This window comes from Strix aluco, chromosome 18, assembly GCF_031877795.1.
Source record: "Strix aluco isolate bStrAlu1 chromosome 18, bStrAlu1.hap1, whole genome shotgun sequence".
NCBI classification, from domain to species: domain Eukaryota; kingdom Metazoa; phylum Chordata; class Aves; order Strigiformes; family Strigidae; genus Strix; species Strix aluco.
This window is the reverse complement of record NC_133948.1, coordinates 1,850,476-1,866,174: the sequence shown is the minus strand read 5'-3', so window position 1 is coordinate 1,866,174 and position 15,699 is coordinate 1,850,476. Positions and strand designations below refer to the sequence as shown.

The window sequence follows — 15,699 nt, the reverse complement described above, 5'->3', positions numbered from 1 at the left end:
ATCTTTTTTTAAAAAATCCTAAAAATAGGCATAATTCCTAAAATCTTCTAGCCAGTGATCAGTTTAATAATTCAGTAGTACCACTTCCTTCTTGGGGTGAGGACTTTGATTTTAAACCTAGATATAACGGTTGTCTCCTATGGGTCTGACTTTTCATTTTTAGTATTTTTGCTCCTTTTTTCCTACCTCATAACAATAAATTAACAATAGTTACGTCAGAAAGGTGTTAGTGGTGCAGGTGCCTCCAGAAACTGCGCGGGGTCTTTGTTCAATGGTGACAGTTATTTGGCAATTTAAGAAAAAAGATCTACATGGCACAGGATCAACCGTTTTGGACTCCAACTTGGTGCTGACCAGCCCCTTGGCTTCTCTGGGGGTGGTGGCCAAACAGCTTCCACGTATAGCCCAGATCACAGTGTCAATTAAATGTATTTACCTTAATCAGGCTATTTTTTAGCTTGGTTACATTCTAGTGAAAGTTCCTGCTGCCTGATGCCTTCCGGCTCCTGCCTGAGAGCTCACCAGTCCTGCAGCACAAGTGTCCACGCCCCTTCCTCAGTCTTGCCCTGGGTGAAAGCGGTTTGACTAGTAGCAGTTTGATTTATTTTGGCATCACACGCTCTATCCTGGTAAATAGCCCCCACGTTCCACATGTCTGCAGGAGGAGGTTTTTTTTATTGCTTTCAGGTCGGATTTTAACAGCTGGGAGAAACCGGCCCCTGCGTCAGAGCTCCCTGGAGCGGTGCAAGACTCAGAGCAGAGCGATGGGTTTGTTGCCCTGGGGGTTCATGTACTGGGCGGCCGCCACGTTGTCCAGCGTGGTGTAGGTGGTGTAAAGGCCGGTGACCTGCACGTCTGCGAAGGAGCGATCGCTGCCGCTGGACACCGGGGTGAGGCCGGAGGGGCCCAGGTCACAGTCTGAGAGGTGGAGCGGCGAGTTGCTGAAGGCACCCAGCGTATCGAGGCTGAAGCTGTCGTCTTTCATTTCCTCCCATATGTTACCTTTAAAAAATTAAATTCTGGTCACAGTGGCACATTCAACCCACCCGGGCACTGTGTGTAGGGCTCAGGCCATAACTAAAGGGCTTTACCTGCTGCTTAGGACCAGTGCTGCCTGCAGATGTTACCAGTTGTAGCACAAAGGCAGTAAGACAGTCTGTTCCCCCAAATCCCCTGATTCCAGCAGGACTCCAGACCTTTCCAGGCAGCACCTACCTCCCATCTGCTAACCAGAAACCCAGGAGCCACGCTCGGCATCGCCACGAGCCAGGGAAGTTCTTTTACAGAAGGGGGAAACCGAGGCACGGGTGGAGCTGTGGTTTCCCAGGGGCAGAGGGATGTGGTACCCTAGATCCAGGGACACTCCAGCTTACAACCAGCACAGTGCCTGCACTTGAACCACACAGGCAGCTTGCTGTCATTTAGCAGAGGGCAGAAATGCCCTGAGGAAGGCCAGGTACGTCACGCTGCAGGGACCAGCACCCAGCACCAGTTTTGAGCTGTTACATCCCACCCCAGAGCATCTCGGTTATATATTCAGTGATTCCCCTTCCCCAGCTTCCTTCTCCCTTACCTTGCAACGCAAAATCCATAATGCTTGGGTCAAGAGCATCCACCTCCGTGCTCATGTCTGCTGTCACGTTCAGGAAGTCGGGAGGCGCGCGTCCCACGGGATGGTGGGGCAGGGGGCTGCGGCTCACGTCAGGCAGGGTGTGGAGAGGAGGTGTTTGCGCGGGCGCTGGTGAGTCGGGGGCGATGCGAGCCTGGGCCTGGATCTGGTGGTGGAGGGGGATGGACTGCAGCGAGAGCGTCATGACAGGCTGAGGCTGCAGCTGGGAGATGGGGATCCGGCCCTGGGTGGCTGCCAGGTGGTTCAGGGCAGAGACCTCTGGCTCTGCCTGTTTGCTGGGCCGCCTGCAGTGCTCGGGTCTGTCAGTGATCAGCTTGTCTAGCTCCTCTGCACAAGCGACACCCAGTCCCAAGGGAAAAAATAAAAGAGATAGTTTAACCCATTTGTTCAAGCAGAGCCTGGCCAAAGCATTTCCCAAGTGAGCACAGCCACACGCTTTTGCCCTAAAACTAAGGCGGCAGTGTCCGTCACTGGATGAGATGCAGCACAGAAGGCAGAGAGCAAAGAAATCCCTCCACTTCCCCACCCTTAGCCCTTCCCCTCGTCGCCTTCCACGGTTACCCCTACCTGAGCTAAAGGAACGATCACACGAGACTTAGCCGGGGCAACCAGGGCACCACCGACGGCAGCTGACCCGCAGCTGCAGAACTGAGCCTCCTCAGCAGGTCTCCAGCTCATAGGGCTGCTCAGAATTCTGCTTGTATCTCCAGTAAGATTCATACGAGAGACTCCTGACAGTTTCAGTGGCACTTTTGTTTTTAAGCAAAGGAGAATGTAGTTTATCACCGATTGTATGTTACAGATTTTGCAGCAAAAAACCTCCAGTTGATTTTGCCGGTTGAACTTCTGAAAGCTTCAGAAACACGTGTCTTTACTAAGACTTTCTCATTCTTATTTATAAAGGGAGAGTTTCGCAGAGGAGCAGGCAAAGAACTGCATTAAAATGTGACACTATAAACACTAACACTGGAGGCAGCATAACTCCTCAGAAGGCCTTAAACTTGCTAGATAGGTTAGCATGGGGGAAAAAGACAAGCTGTTTTGAAGCTGGGGATGGATTTGTGCTGAGGGCCCCCAAAAACAGCCGTCAGTTCTGTTACCTCCTCCTTTCATCGCCCCGTGATACAACCTCGGGGCAGCAGCAATGACTTGGGTGTGGAGCACGGGGTATTTCAGCTCGAGGAGGGGGCCGTTGCAAGGTGCAAGAGCTCTGCACTAGCCAGCTCTGTTCCATAGAACTTATTTCTTAAGGTTCCCGTGTTCCTGGTCAAACAGCTGTTTGTCCCCTTGCCTCTCACACACACAGTGAAAGCGTAACGTAAGCCCTACCTGGGTTGGCCATGCTCCTGTGAATAGCAGCTAAGTCCTTCCGCTTCCACTTCTGCATCTCCTCTTCCATCTTGTCGATCTTGGCAGGGTTGAGAGCCCACAGGCACCCTTTGCGAGAGGTGCCACTCATCTTGTTCTCCACCTTCTCAAAACACTTATTCAGAGACAGGTTGTGGCGCACGGAGTTCTTCCAGCCATCGGGGGCTGTCTGAAAGATGCAGGAGGATGTTTTAGTGAAATAAGCCATGAGTAAAGTTTTGGGGGTGTTCTACTCCCACCCTTCAGGTGGACGGGTACCTTGAAGTAGGGAAAGTGCTCCTTCATGAAGCTGTAGATCTCGCTCACTGGCAGGCTGCCTGTTTTGCTGTTCTTCAGTGCCATTGCAATCAGACAACTACAGGACAGAGAAATACAGGAATTAACAGACTGTGTCTGCTGAGCCATCATGCCGCCTTCTAGGTCTAGCAACCTGGGGCCCGTCTCTTAAGACACAAACAGCTGGCTCATCGTGGGATTACCCTCCTCAAATGCTCAGAAGTCACCCTGTGATCCTGCAGATTTTACTCCTCTGTGTGATTACCTCTGTGCTGACGTTCAGGAACAGTTTGCTTGGTCACTCCCGCTACCCCTCCGAGGCAGCTTCCACAGAACTCCTGGGCGGATGACGGGATTTTTGTTCCCTTCGAAAGGAACCAAACGCTCTCATGCTACCACACCCACAGTGTTAGAGTCAGCCCAGCACAGGCTGGGCTGGTAAGAAGTTATTCTGCTCTCCGCTCACCTATACGAATAGATGGGCTTGGGGTAGTGCTTTGGCTGCAGTTCCTGGGCAGAGTGAGGAGCCAGGCGTGGCTGAGCGTAGTGTGGCTGAGTCCCATAGGGTGTGTTGTAGATTGCTGCTGGGTTACACTGTATGCAGAAGGAAAAACAGGAAAACGTCAGATGCAAAATGTCCACGGGTATGGAGGTTTAGGGATATTTTACAGTTTTTCTTTTTAAAGGGTTCTAGACGTGATCTTGGCAGGTACTTCACGACACGGACCACGAGAAAATAAGAGTACCTGCTGTGTGTTCTGCGCCAGGGCAAACACTTGCTGTGAATGAGGAGGAGGAAAGAGTTGTTGCTGTGTTTGCAAACTGGGAGATGGCTGCCCACCTACAGCGTACTGGCTCATCTGCTGAGATAAAGACAGTAGACGTGTCAGTCTTGAAACTACCAACATCTTTTCCTAAGAAGTGTTGCAGTAATACGCCATCGAGGCCTGCTCTTACATTTGCTCCATGTGTTGAAATAGAATTCAGTCCCAGGATTCCCTGTGGCAGGCTGGCCTGGACATGAATCATTGCTCCAGGTGCACCCGCCGAGTGCATGTTGCCTGCCACAGGACCTGTTTTGGAGAAAGCAAAGGTAAAGAATGTTCACGAGAAAGTACACTGCAGAAAAGAGAGCTGACATTTATTTTTAATAGATGCAGTTGAAGGCAGCTAAGCTCTGGAGTGGATAATCACATCTCTCTGTGGCTTTCCATCCCAAAAGAACCCAGAGCATTTCACAAATGGCACAGATGACATCAGCTGCTTCTAAAACTTGTTATGCAGGGAATGAAAGATGACAGCTGTTTAACAGTCCACAGTGGTGTTACAGACACAGCATCTTACAAAAGAAAAAGAAACATATTCAGCACTATCTGTACTCCAGAAGGATTTCTGCTCTAAAGCAAGCAAGATGATACGCTGAGGTCTCTCAGCAGAATGCCTTAGGGAATGAGTGTGTTTACCTAAAGGATGTTCACAAAGGAAAGAAAGGCATTCAATGAACATATGCTGTAAGTCTGTATGAAGCAAACAGGGATGGGGTAAATAAGATACTCTTCATTTTATCAGTGTTGAAACAAACAAGAAAAACTAATTACCTAATTTCAAAGCTGTTGAAAACCTCTGAAATGCAAGTCTTAAATACCTTGGCCCAAGTTCACGCAACAAGGCACCAGCAACTGCACTGAGCAGAAAGGCCAATCGGATGCTAAGATCTCTGTTGTCACTGCTAGGGCACTCTGCCTCTTGACATGAAGGAAACGTATCAGCAACAGCCTTATCAGAAGACAACAGGCTCCAGGTCTTCTGACAGGAAGCAAAATGCACTTAAAAGGAATCTACTAAAAGGAAAGCTAGCCTGGGGGGGTGGCAAGAAAGGCCGTGTGGTTTAAAGAGCAGTTATTTAACATCCTCGCAGTTTACCTGTCTGTTGTAGCATCGCGTTCTGGGCAGCAAGGCTAAAATCCATTCTTCCACTGGCCATCTGTTGTAACCGAGGAACATCAACAGATGTCAGCCACGACAAGGACTGTAAGTCACTGGGGAGGTCATCTTCACTCAGCTGGGAGGGGTCAGAAGCTAAGAGTCTACAAAACAGCATGAAAGGTTAGAGAGAGCAGGGATGCTGCTGCACTGTCCCTGGTAAGAGGGGAGATGACTGGGATGCCGAAGCTCACGTAGGTCAGCGGGGAAAACACGTGAGGCTGGAATTCAGTTTGCAGAATTCAGATGTGACCTTTGGTTTCACAGCTGGCTGGTTACTGCCACCCTTCACCTCATCATGTGGTCCTTGGTATGGTTGGAAACATTTTGGTTAAGAAAATTTCCTGTGCAGTATTTGTAGGGGAAGAAGGCGTAAGAACCTGGAAGAGAAACTGCCTAGAAACAAAACCAGAGCTGATTCATTATTTTCACATTTGTCAGAAATTTGCACTTGTTTGGCCTTGATGTAGAAGAAACCTGCCAGGACTTTTTACTCTGATAATTTTGCATTAACCCTGAAATCCCGTGACCAGCAGCCTTGGAGGGAGTTTCTGTGCCCGGCTCCTCAGGGACCCGTGTACGCTGCTGGCTGCACCACCTGGAGAGGGCTCTTCCCAGCCACCACATCCCGCCGGTGCGGACGGATCAGCAGAGAATTGCTGCATTAACAAAACTTTACAGAATGATCTCTTCCATTCAGCTACCTGAAGTTATTGATACTTAACAAGGAACCATGAAGCGCGTGAAGCAATTTCTTAGGCAGTTTTTGACATACTAAGTGATCAGAATGAAAAGCTGGTGGCTGAACGCACGGTAACGTCCAGCCTGCCTTTAGCAACAAAACTGAGGCATGACGATGACAGGCTGGTTTTGGTTTAAAACTCTGGTTTTGGTACATTCTGCATGCTCCATCCCACCTGCTTTATTTTGCTTCTGATCGAGTGCGTGGTACAAAACTGAAATATTGAAATATATTTACAGTACTCAAAAATTCCTGTGTGGTCAAAACTCCCAATTAAAGTCAATAAAAGAGCTATTACAAATAAAGGGCTAAATTACTTTTACTAATATTAAACAGTATTACAGAAGTCACGGGTATCTTGAGGAGTAAAGCAGTAATTAGAACACGTCAGGAAGTTATCATTAGATACCCAGGGTAAATCCAAAGGGATTCAGGACCAGGAAAACATCTTTCTTTTTCAGAAGAACATAGTTTAGTTGGATGTAGTTGATTTTGCTTTCAAAACAAAGGTTTTAAAGAGCTCTCTCATAGATGTGCTAAAGCCAGCTGTGTGGTACTAATGCGGGTTCATTGCCAAATGACGATGCAGAAGCCTTAAATAAATCTGGTCTCTTGCTAAAGCATCTTTTATGTTTTACACGATTCTAAATCAGCTTAAAAGAACAAGGCAGAACTCTAGTGCCTGGCTGCCCAGGAGCTTTCAGCTCCTCTATTCATGATTTCCAGAAACATGTATCAGAGTTCCCTAAACTATTATCTAGGAGATCTTTAAAGCAGAATGTAATTTATTTGTTTGTAAAAAGATTTTGAAAGAAGAAAAGGAAAAAAACCCCCAATACCTGACCAGGAGCCAAAAGCTCAAATCCTGGCCAAAAAACAACTTCAAATCTCTCTCCCAGCCTACCCTGTTTTCTCTCTCCTACTGTAGTTATAGTGCAATAATTAGCATTGCCATGGTTACCGCTGTTCAGTTATTTTGTGAGGCCTGGGACTTAAATACATAAAAAGACTATCAGGTGATGGCTCTCCCGGCCCCGAGATTGGCTGGATTGGAAGTAAACAAGAGCATTAAATGATTTGAAAACTGGGCAGGCTCATGTCGTTTGCAACAGTTGGACCCATTCATGGGAAGCCGATAACCCATTGTGCGGCCAACGACTGCTGCCCGGTGGCACGTGGCCTCGATTGTTTTTGAGATTCTTGCTTAATTGTTTTTCCCCCCCCTCCTCCTTTTTACAAACTTCACATTAATCTGGGTGAATGACAGCCGACACACAACACACATCCACATGCCATCTGGCACCCCAGTCCCTGCCAGTCCTCCCAGACAAGTCAGCTCCTTCAACAAATAACGGGGTCAGATGGGCGGCGAGGGTCAGCACCCACTGCACACGCCTCCTGTCAGGCAATGAATCCGCCACATGCCCTCGCCGCTCCTCCGCACGGGACGAGCCTCTCCGCACCGGGGCACCGTGGGACTCGCGGTGGGGCTCAGCAGCCTTCCCGGCTTTAGTTTTTGGGGAAACAAGAGCCTCTGCTTCCCACTCACCCTAGATGCACTCATCCTGGTGCTCTCTCTAGGCGTGGGAATGACTGGCCGTACCCTGGGCATGGCTGGATGCTGTCAGAAGCTCAAACTACAACTCTGCTCCTCGCCAGTGGGCATCGGGCAGCCTTCCCCTCTCTGCAGCCTCGCGGTGCAGACCCTCGCTGCTCCCTTCCTCTCGCACGAACGCCGGGCATCCAAGGGGGGGAAAGGAAGGTGACTGAAATTTTCAGTGGATGTAGCAGTTATCAGGCTCCACTTTAAAGAGATATGAAGATGCAGTAATATATAATAACTAGAGAAGGGTGTGAGCCAGCTCTTTTGCCAAGACAAAGCTGTGTCCTTCCCTTCCCCATCCTCGCATGGCATGGCTCTTTGAATTTGAGCTTACAGTTCTCTTAAAATCACCTCTGGCTGTTCACCTATGCATTTTTTTTTAATGGATTTGTTAGTTGTCAGAACAACTGTTTCCATTAATAATGGGGAAAAAGGTATATTTAATCAGAATAAAATATTTCACATTTAAGGATTATTCTTCAGGTTGTCTTCAAGACCAGTGTTGAAATTTCAACTTAAAGAAGGTGAAACCCCTTCAAGTATGCCCGTCGCTGTCTGACTGAGGTGTTTTAAACGCCCAGATATATTCTGCAGCATAAACCCAGCTTATCTGACAGTACGCAGGCTCAATGTGGGCCCTGCTTGTAGTGAAAAAAATGCTAATCTAACTGCCTCTGGAAAGAGAGCTATACCTAACATTTTAATCTCACAGGGTTCAATCTTCCTGACCTGAAAGACTGCCTGTGCCAAGCCAACTACAAATATGTAAGTACATACTGTAATATCATGTGTACTTTGATTCTCTTCCCCTCCACCACCCTTTTCATCTCACGTTTGAGGGTAAACTTCAGGAGTCAGAGATCCTGTCTTTAGATGGGTGTTCACAGCCCCTGGCACAATGGGGCACTGTAGTAAAAGCAGCCATTTCCTTTCAATGCATGTAAATGAGATAAATAGTGATACGCTATAATTAATGCACACTACTGAAAACGTCCCCAGCTGCACATTCCCCAGGGCCGTCTGGTATAGACGCTGAACTACTAAACCCCTATGAAGAAAAGGTTACAGTCACACCAAATGTGTTGCAAACATGATATTATTTTTAAAGGTGTGGTGAAACCACGCAACTCCATTTTTCCCCCTCTCCTTTCAAATCTGTTTCTATGTGTTTCTGTCCTAGAAAGGCACCTGTGTTAGTATGAATCCACGTGACACTGTGGATGTATGCCCGGGTTGTCTGTGAAAGTGCCCTGAGAGCTGTGATGGGTGATACAGAAACGCTCCGTGGTGTCTTAGACTTTGTTTTCTGCTCCATCATGCAGTGCCCAAAATAGTTACTTAATCAGGCAATAGATCTTGGCCACCAGCCAGCCCACACGAAGTTTACTCTTCCAGAATCAGGAAAAAACCCCTTTCCAGATCTCCCGATACTGAGCTCCAGACTTTCCTGCCTGCAGTCACCAAGAAATCAGACTCCTGCACATCTGACTGAGCTCACTAGAGCCTGTCAGCAGGGCAAAATTATCTGTTAGACATACCTAAAGATATCTCTCCTTTTTTTTTCCCCATCAAGTACATACTGCTGGCACAGCAGCTAGCTAGATGGAATGAAATTCATTCCTGGCATAACCTTGTGGGAATCTGCAAATAACATCAGGGTTGAATTTGAATCTATATTCATAGATCTAGCTTTACCATCGTTCCTCACACTGAGCTGTTCTAATGAGCCGGACCTAAGGTGGTTCATCACCGCAGAAACTGCTGTCAAGGTGAACTATCCACTTCTACACTTGCAAACGCCATTGTATGATGAACTTCTCACCAGAGGCTCTAGGAACCATCTCTTCAACAGTGTCACAGAACAGTCTGCCAAACAAGTTTGTTAAGACTGAAGGAAAGCTCGGCAATGACAAGCATACCCGAAGATATTTCATCTCCAGATAGGTTAGCCAATAACTGGGGATTCCAGTTCATGATTTGGCATGCAGAGCTACAGATTTCTATGCATATTGAACCATTCACACTTCAAGGAACCTGTCTGCTTGTTTGCTCTGGAGTCTGTCCCCAAGGATACAAAGCACTCAAACTGGTTGATGTTGTAGGGCGAATCTAACGCTACAGCTCATCATTGCCTCCATTCTAAGCAAAGTCAGACCAAAACATTGTGGTTGTATTTGGCATATTCACCTTCAACCATAGATTTAAGATGTCTCTCACTCAGTGGACAAGTTTTATTACCATTGCCAGCACTGACATCTTTTTGCTTGCGCTTAAGTAATACAACCGTTCAACAAGTAGGAGCAATCAGGGCTGATAGATTCTTAATTAGCTGTTTGCAATGGTTTATCCCGTGTGAGTGACAATTGAACAGGAAGAGTCCTAAGAAAACCTCTTCTTGAAGTGGTGATGAGAAACTGTTTTCTTTTGTCTGGGATTACGTAACGCCCTCAGAACAAGTGCGGTGATTTCTCATATGTAAAACAATACAAGGAAAATATTTACGTTTGGTGACTCTTCAGCTGTCTCCACGGTGAGAAGTATTCTCCGTTTTACTGAAGGAGCCAACTTCACTGTCTCCTTTTGCTCCTCACTCCACCCGCTCTGCTCCTTCCCTCTATGCACTTCTCTTGCCATCTTCCTCCCTTGCAGGTGCTTTTCCCCTCACTAGGTTCTGTTTTCCACACTCACAACTACCAGCCTCTCTCCTCGCCTGCTTCAGCCAGCTGCTCTCACTGCTGCTTTCCATCTGTGGTTCCTCTTTGCCTCTCGAAGGCACACCCCCCATCCAGTCCCAAACCACCAGCTCGCCTTTCCTCTCCCTGTCTTCAAGTTCTTTGAATAATTTCTGGCCTTGCTGGAAATAAGAACAGAAATTAGGCAGCTTTCCAGGGACAACCAGAAAGTCCCTCCTCAGCTGCAGCTCAAAAAACTTTGGATTACAGGAACGAAAACTAGTGAGGAAAAAGCAAATAACATGATTACCCTGTCAGGTGTTGCTGTTCTCCTTTCCTTACACCATGGTTCAGAAGGGAAGAGGGTTCTCCAAAAACCTTCTGCAAAGGTAGTTAGTGCTAACAGAACAGGCTACAGATGTGCTCCTGGAGACTTTTATACATTTCAGCTCCGGGTTTCACAACGCCTCATTACATCATTTTGGTATGAGATGAAGGGAAACTGAATTACAAGTGACCTACATGATTTGCTTAAGCCTGAGAGGAAGTTAGCAGCAATGTCAGCACTGCACTCCCAGCCACTCGCTCCCTGCTGTGCCTTACCCACATAACCATCCCTAGGTTTGGATTTGCCAAATGTGGCCGGTATCTGACTCTGCAATCTGTTTTGTTAAAAAAACCCACACCAAAACAAAACCTGTGACTAATGGCAAAATAAGCCTCTCCTCGATGCAAAAATGAGTTGAAGAACCTGACACTCCTGGAATGTTTTCTCTAAAAATCAGTAGCGTTGTCTACCTGGAAAGCTATTGTTTCCCTTAACATTGCTTCAGCTGCTGAACTGATTTACTTGCCTGGGATCTTGTGTAGTTATTTACTCCAGTGTAAAAGGAATAGAAAATATACTATCCTTTGTTTTGCACTGTTGTAAGAACACGTCTCGCTTGCATCAGTTGCTGCGGCGATCGCACAGCAATTCTGCTGCCTGCACATATGAGATTTCTTAAATGAGTAAAATAAGAGCGGAGTGGCCTGAGCATCTCAGATCTCACAGGAAGGCTGAAAAAATCCAAATTTCTTTTCTGCTTCCTTGTTTTGAATGGGAAGTCAAGCGCCTTTTTTAGAGGTAAGACATGAACTCAGTTCTGGTTTCACTGGAGGCAGATGAGCCTGAGAAGCCTGCAAGATATCGCCCGGGTACAGACCAGTCCTCCCCATCTCTGCTTGTAACTGCAAGACAATTTGAGGAGCAAGGGCCACAAATTTTTATTAGCACATTTCAGGAACTGCATAGGAAAGAGTTGAGCTAATCCACTTAAATCAATCCACAGTGGCCTGAGTTTGACTGATTCCTAGGAGGTTTCTCACATTTTTTTGAAAGAATGAAGCAACTACTGTGATGAAATTCCTCCGACACATCGAGTCATTATCTCACTCCCTGTCAGACACACATGGTGTCAAGGGAATGGACACTGACATTTTTCTTCAGGAACAATTACGGTTTCGTTAGTTATGCGTTTGTAACCCTTTGTCTGCAAAAATTTCCTTATGCAAACTCCCAGACTCCGTCCATCTCCAGAGGTGACAGTCAGGAGCCCTGAGCTGTAGCTCGCTCTCCAGATACCAAAGTGCAAAACCAGATATGAGACTACTGCTTAGGGCAGCTAAAATGTGCTGTGTGTCATCAAGATAAAGGCTTTCCACATTTTTCACCACTGTAATGCAGTCACGTCTGGAATGTATGGAATACAGCCATTGCATGTTTATGTGCCTATGCTTCTTAATATGATTTTTTGCTAAACTATGCTAGCATAAAGTAATTATTACCAAAAAAAATTAATCAGACTATCTAATCGGCTGATGAATATAGACCAATTTTTTAAGAACCAGAGGGACAATTAAAATGGGGTGAAGGAGGATGTAGCCTACTAATATGTAATATTGAGTAACAACTTTTGATCAAAAAGATATCTATTTAAAACTGAATTTCTGCTTAACATGTATAGAAAATGCATTGCAAGGCCTTCAAAATACTACATAAGGCTTCTATCAATTGGAAATACATAGTAATATCAAAAAATAGAAACGTGGTCCTTACACAAAATATTGAGCTGCAAAACATGAAGTTAATTTATCTTGTTGATCTAGGGTTAGCTGTACATCTTAAGTAATGTTATTTCTTCAAATAGAATTATACATTTTAGTTATTTCCTTCAAAATATAGATGCCACATTTTTACCTAGAGCGATGATTTGACTCCTTAAATTTGGATTTTCACCTACATTAAATAATCCACAGCAAGTTACTCTTTGTCTCCCTTCTAATGGCCTGTCTTTCATGTCACGATTTATTGTATGATATGTAATAAACCACGCTTAACTGTACCTAGTTTGGGAAGGGGATAGTCCCTGAGAAAAATAAGCACGCCGCTGCATTTGAAACCCAAAAACACTAAATTAGGATAATATTGAGCCTTCTTTAGGAGAGAACTTAAGGTCTGTAAGTGTTTTTGCAGTCTTAGCCCAGGCCCACCTTGGCCTCGCATCTGCCTCCCTGGGGTTTCTACTGCTCAAGACCTGCACGTTAAATCTGATCCTGCGCTTCTGTACGCCACAGTAGATCTTTTACTTCTCTTGCACTGGTTATGTATGTCAAATCAAATCAGACTGCAAAAGGATAGATTGCAGACTTCAATTCAAAACACTGCTTTAAGAGCACAGCGTTTATGAGCTGAAGAACCTCGTTTCTCAGAGATCAGCTCCAAGCCCACTGAAGGCCATGGGAGCTCTCCACTGATTTAGTAGCCTCTGAGTTGGCTCCTATAATTTATCATCATTTACACAGCTTTGTGCTGAAATAACCACAAGTGCACCACTGCATAGTAAACTTGTAGTCTGCCTATTGCTTTGATTTAAACATCAAAATATTTATGCTAAAACATAGTGTTAGATTATTAATTATAATTAACAAGAAGACAGTGTTAAGGGTTAAAAAATCCCAGTGTGTCACAATTCTCTGCTTTTATCTCCTGAAATGTAAAAAGAACTCATTAGAAACATTTGCCTTTACTACAATTATGAAAATATTGAGGGTAGGGGTATTTTCTTTGGCAGAGTGAGAGGCATCTGCTAATATGAAGTATGACTTTGCATTGCTAGCCAGGCAGTGACAGCGCCATAAAAACTTAGGCATCGGGGAAGATGTGATGGCCCTTAATCATTCCCGGACAGTGTGATGGTTTATACCCCACAGCTGCATTGGTGGAAGGGATATTTGTCTAAAATCATTTTACTACGGTGCAAATAGTCCCTGGACTTTGCATAGCAGTCTGATCCTCATCACTGCTCTATGTGCTACATCAAATTCACTACAGATGCTTTGGATCCACAGAATTCAAAGATCTGTTAAAATCAGGGATTTTTTTTCCTTGTCCATTTAAAAAAAAAAAAATCCCATAGTTTCAAACTGTAAGCATAAGCTGCATGAAAACTTATTGGTCTTTGCTGGTTTGATCCCCTGCTTCCACGCCCACGCGCTCCCTCCCTTTTCAGTGTTTCCTCCTGCACTCTCGCAGGAAAGCCTGGTCTCCTCCAAGTCCAACTGTCCCATTGAAAGATTCCAAGTGAGACAGAAGAGTATTCTCCGCACAGCCCCAGCCTCCCACTCACTAATTGGAGGCCATTCCCCATTTTGTGGAGCCTTGATGCTCCCCCATGGAGAACTCGGGACTGTGGGTTCCAGTCTTGGACTGTGGTGACAGCAGGAGAGTAAACAGAGCTGATAGAATTTGACAGGTCTATTCTTTTCTTAAAATCATTCAGTCTAAAAGATTTTCTTTTACATAATCCAAAGTGTTTTCTCATGAAGTAGGACAAATACTGCTCTGCATTTATGGTGCAGTTCAGATTTTATGCATTTTTATCAGAATTTGCCACTATTAAATGAGGTCAAATGATTCATTTTAAAGCTGCATTACAGAAATCACAAGTGGGTTAAAAACTTTAGAGAACTGGGATCTTTGAGTTCAAAATGTTTAGCAGAGAATTGAAAGTACTTTTTAAAAGCAGCTGACTTCTGAATAAAAGAAGAAACTCTTACAATTCCTTTACTGCTGGTAAGATAAATCCTATCTTTCTCCCCCCAAAAAGAGTGTTTTTTCTGCAGCTATGAGTTAAAGAATAGTTCTCTCCATAAAAAGGGTCTTTGTTAAGGTGGTACGTTCCTCAGGGCACTGGAGATACAGACTTAAATATAAGTACCTAGAAGTCTCTCTCATACACACCCTTCATTAAATACTGAATAATTTCTTTACAAATATTTACATAGCCAACAAAAATGCCTAGAGCAAACAGCGCTTTAATAAACAGCAAAACAGAGTTCCACAAACCTTTTTCCACAGTGGCGTCAGAGGGTATAACAAATCACTTGTTGAGCTGCAAGAGGCTGCAGTGCAGTGTTTGCATTTTGAATAGAGAGAGGCTGACAGAAGAATACCTGCAGCAGACCACTTTTACCCGCAGAAATGGGTAAAAACACCCTCAGGCTGGGAGGAAGGCAATAGTGTCTCACTCCTCATTTTAAAACAAGACATTTATTTTTTTTTTTTTTTTTTTACTGTGAGAACTGGATCATGTTCTGCTGTTCTGTATTTCTTGGAACTTTGCATCATGTGACAAGATGTAACCTAACTTAACCCAGTGCACTGTAATTCATGCAGAACCATCCCGTGACTTGTAACAATACTTTTAAAGAATAAATGGAGGCATAGTGGTATAGGTAAATTATCAAAGGCTGTTGACAACTCCAGGTTTGTTCCCACCGATATTAGAAGACCTTTGACATGTCAGTGCTTTGGAGTACTACATAAGTACTTGTTTTAATGAAAAGGCTCTTCTAGTGTCTATTGCACTTGATTCAGTCTCTCCATGACTGGTTCATAACAATGCAAAATGTGATCTGAAAGGGAACTTTTAAATAATTCTTATTTAACGAGAATATCCTTCTCTGGCAACACTCATACAGCAGAGAGAGCTTACTGGAAGGTCAGCCCCAGGCTTTGAAGGTGTATTTATCAAACATAGTTTAGTATCAGAATACTTTAAACAGGAATGCTTCTAAATAAGTAACGCATTGTAACCGGTCACCAGCTTAGAAGTCTAGTTTAGAGCGGAGAAATAATGCAGTTAATTTTAAAACAAAATAAATAAAAAGTTGATTTCTATATGTTAAGGGTTTTTTTAGGACATAATGACAAAACAACATCAGTTAGCAGGCTGTGACAGTGCAGTGCATATTTTTGAAATCGATAAATGCCTCACCTGTACTCCTGTGAAGGGTGGTGATTTTGCCCTGAGTTCCTAATGATTCCTGACATTATGGACGGGATATCACTCTCTATCATCTCCTTGGCAAAAGACAAGAAAAC

At 44.9% G+C, this 15,699-nt stretch overlaps 1 protein-coding gene across 2 annotated transcripts; it reads right to left on the bottom strand.

Annotated features, from left to right (window-relative positions):
• Positions 1-579: 579 nt before the first annotated feature.
• FOXN4 (forkhead box N4) lies at positions 580-15,675 on the bottom strand. 2 transcript variants are annotated; one of them, XM_074844132.1, is made up of 10 exons: positions 15,593-15,675; positions 12,036-12,045; positions 5,198-5,345; positions 4,232-4,347; positions 4,021-4,134; positions 3,741-3,868; positions 3,257-3,353; positions 2,960-3,167; positions 1,574-1,957; positions 580-1,002 (listed from the first exon to the last, which is right to left on the bottom strand). In XM_074844132.1, exons 1-10 carry the CDS (start codon positions 15,673-15,675, stop codon positions 752-754), a joined length of 1,539 nt encoding a protein of 512 aa, XP_074700233.1. In that variant the 3' UTR covers positions 580-751. The 2 variants fall into 2 exon arrangements, with proteins under 2 accessions (XP_074700233.1, XP_074700231.1); XM_074844130.1 differs by lacking the exon at positions 12,036-12,045 and having other exon boundaries at positions 5,198-5,361.
• Between the last annotated feature and the right edge of the window lie 24 nt (positions 15,676-15,699).

Bases quoted from the DNA above. Each gene is read 5' to 3' on its own strand.
- FOXN4 (XM_074844130.1), bottom strand. From the start codon at position 15,675: ATGATAGAGAGTGATATCCCGTCCATAATGTCAGGAATCATTAGGAAC. The intron at 5,362-15,592 runs GTGAGGCATTTA...GCTGTTTTGTAG, and splicing joins CACCCTTCACAGGAGTACAG to ACTCTTAGCTTCTGACCCCT. The intron at 1,003-1,573 runs GTAAGGGAGAAG...AATTTTTTAAAG, and splicing joins TATGGATTTTGCGTTGCAAG to GTAACATATGGGAGGAAATG.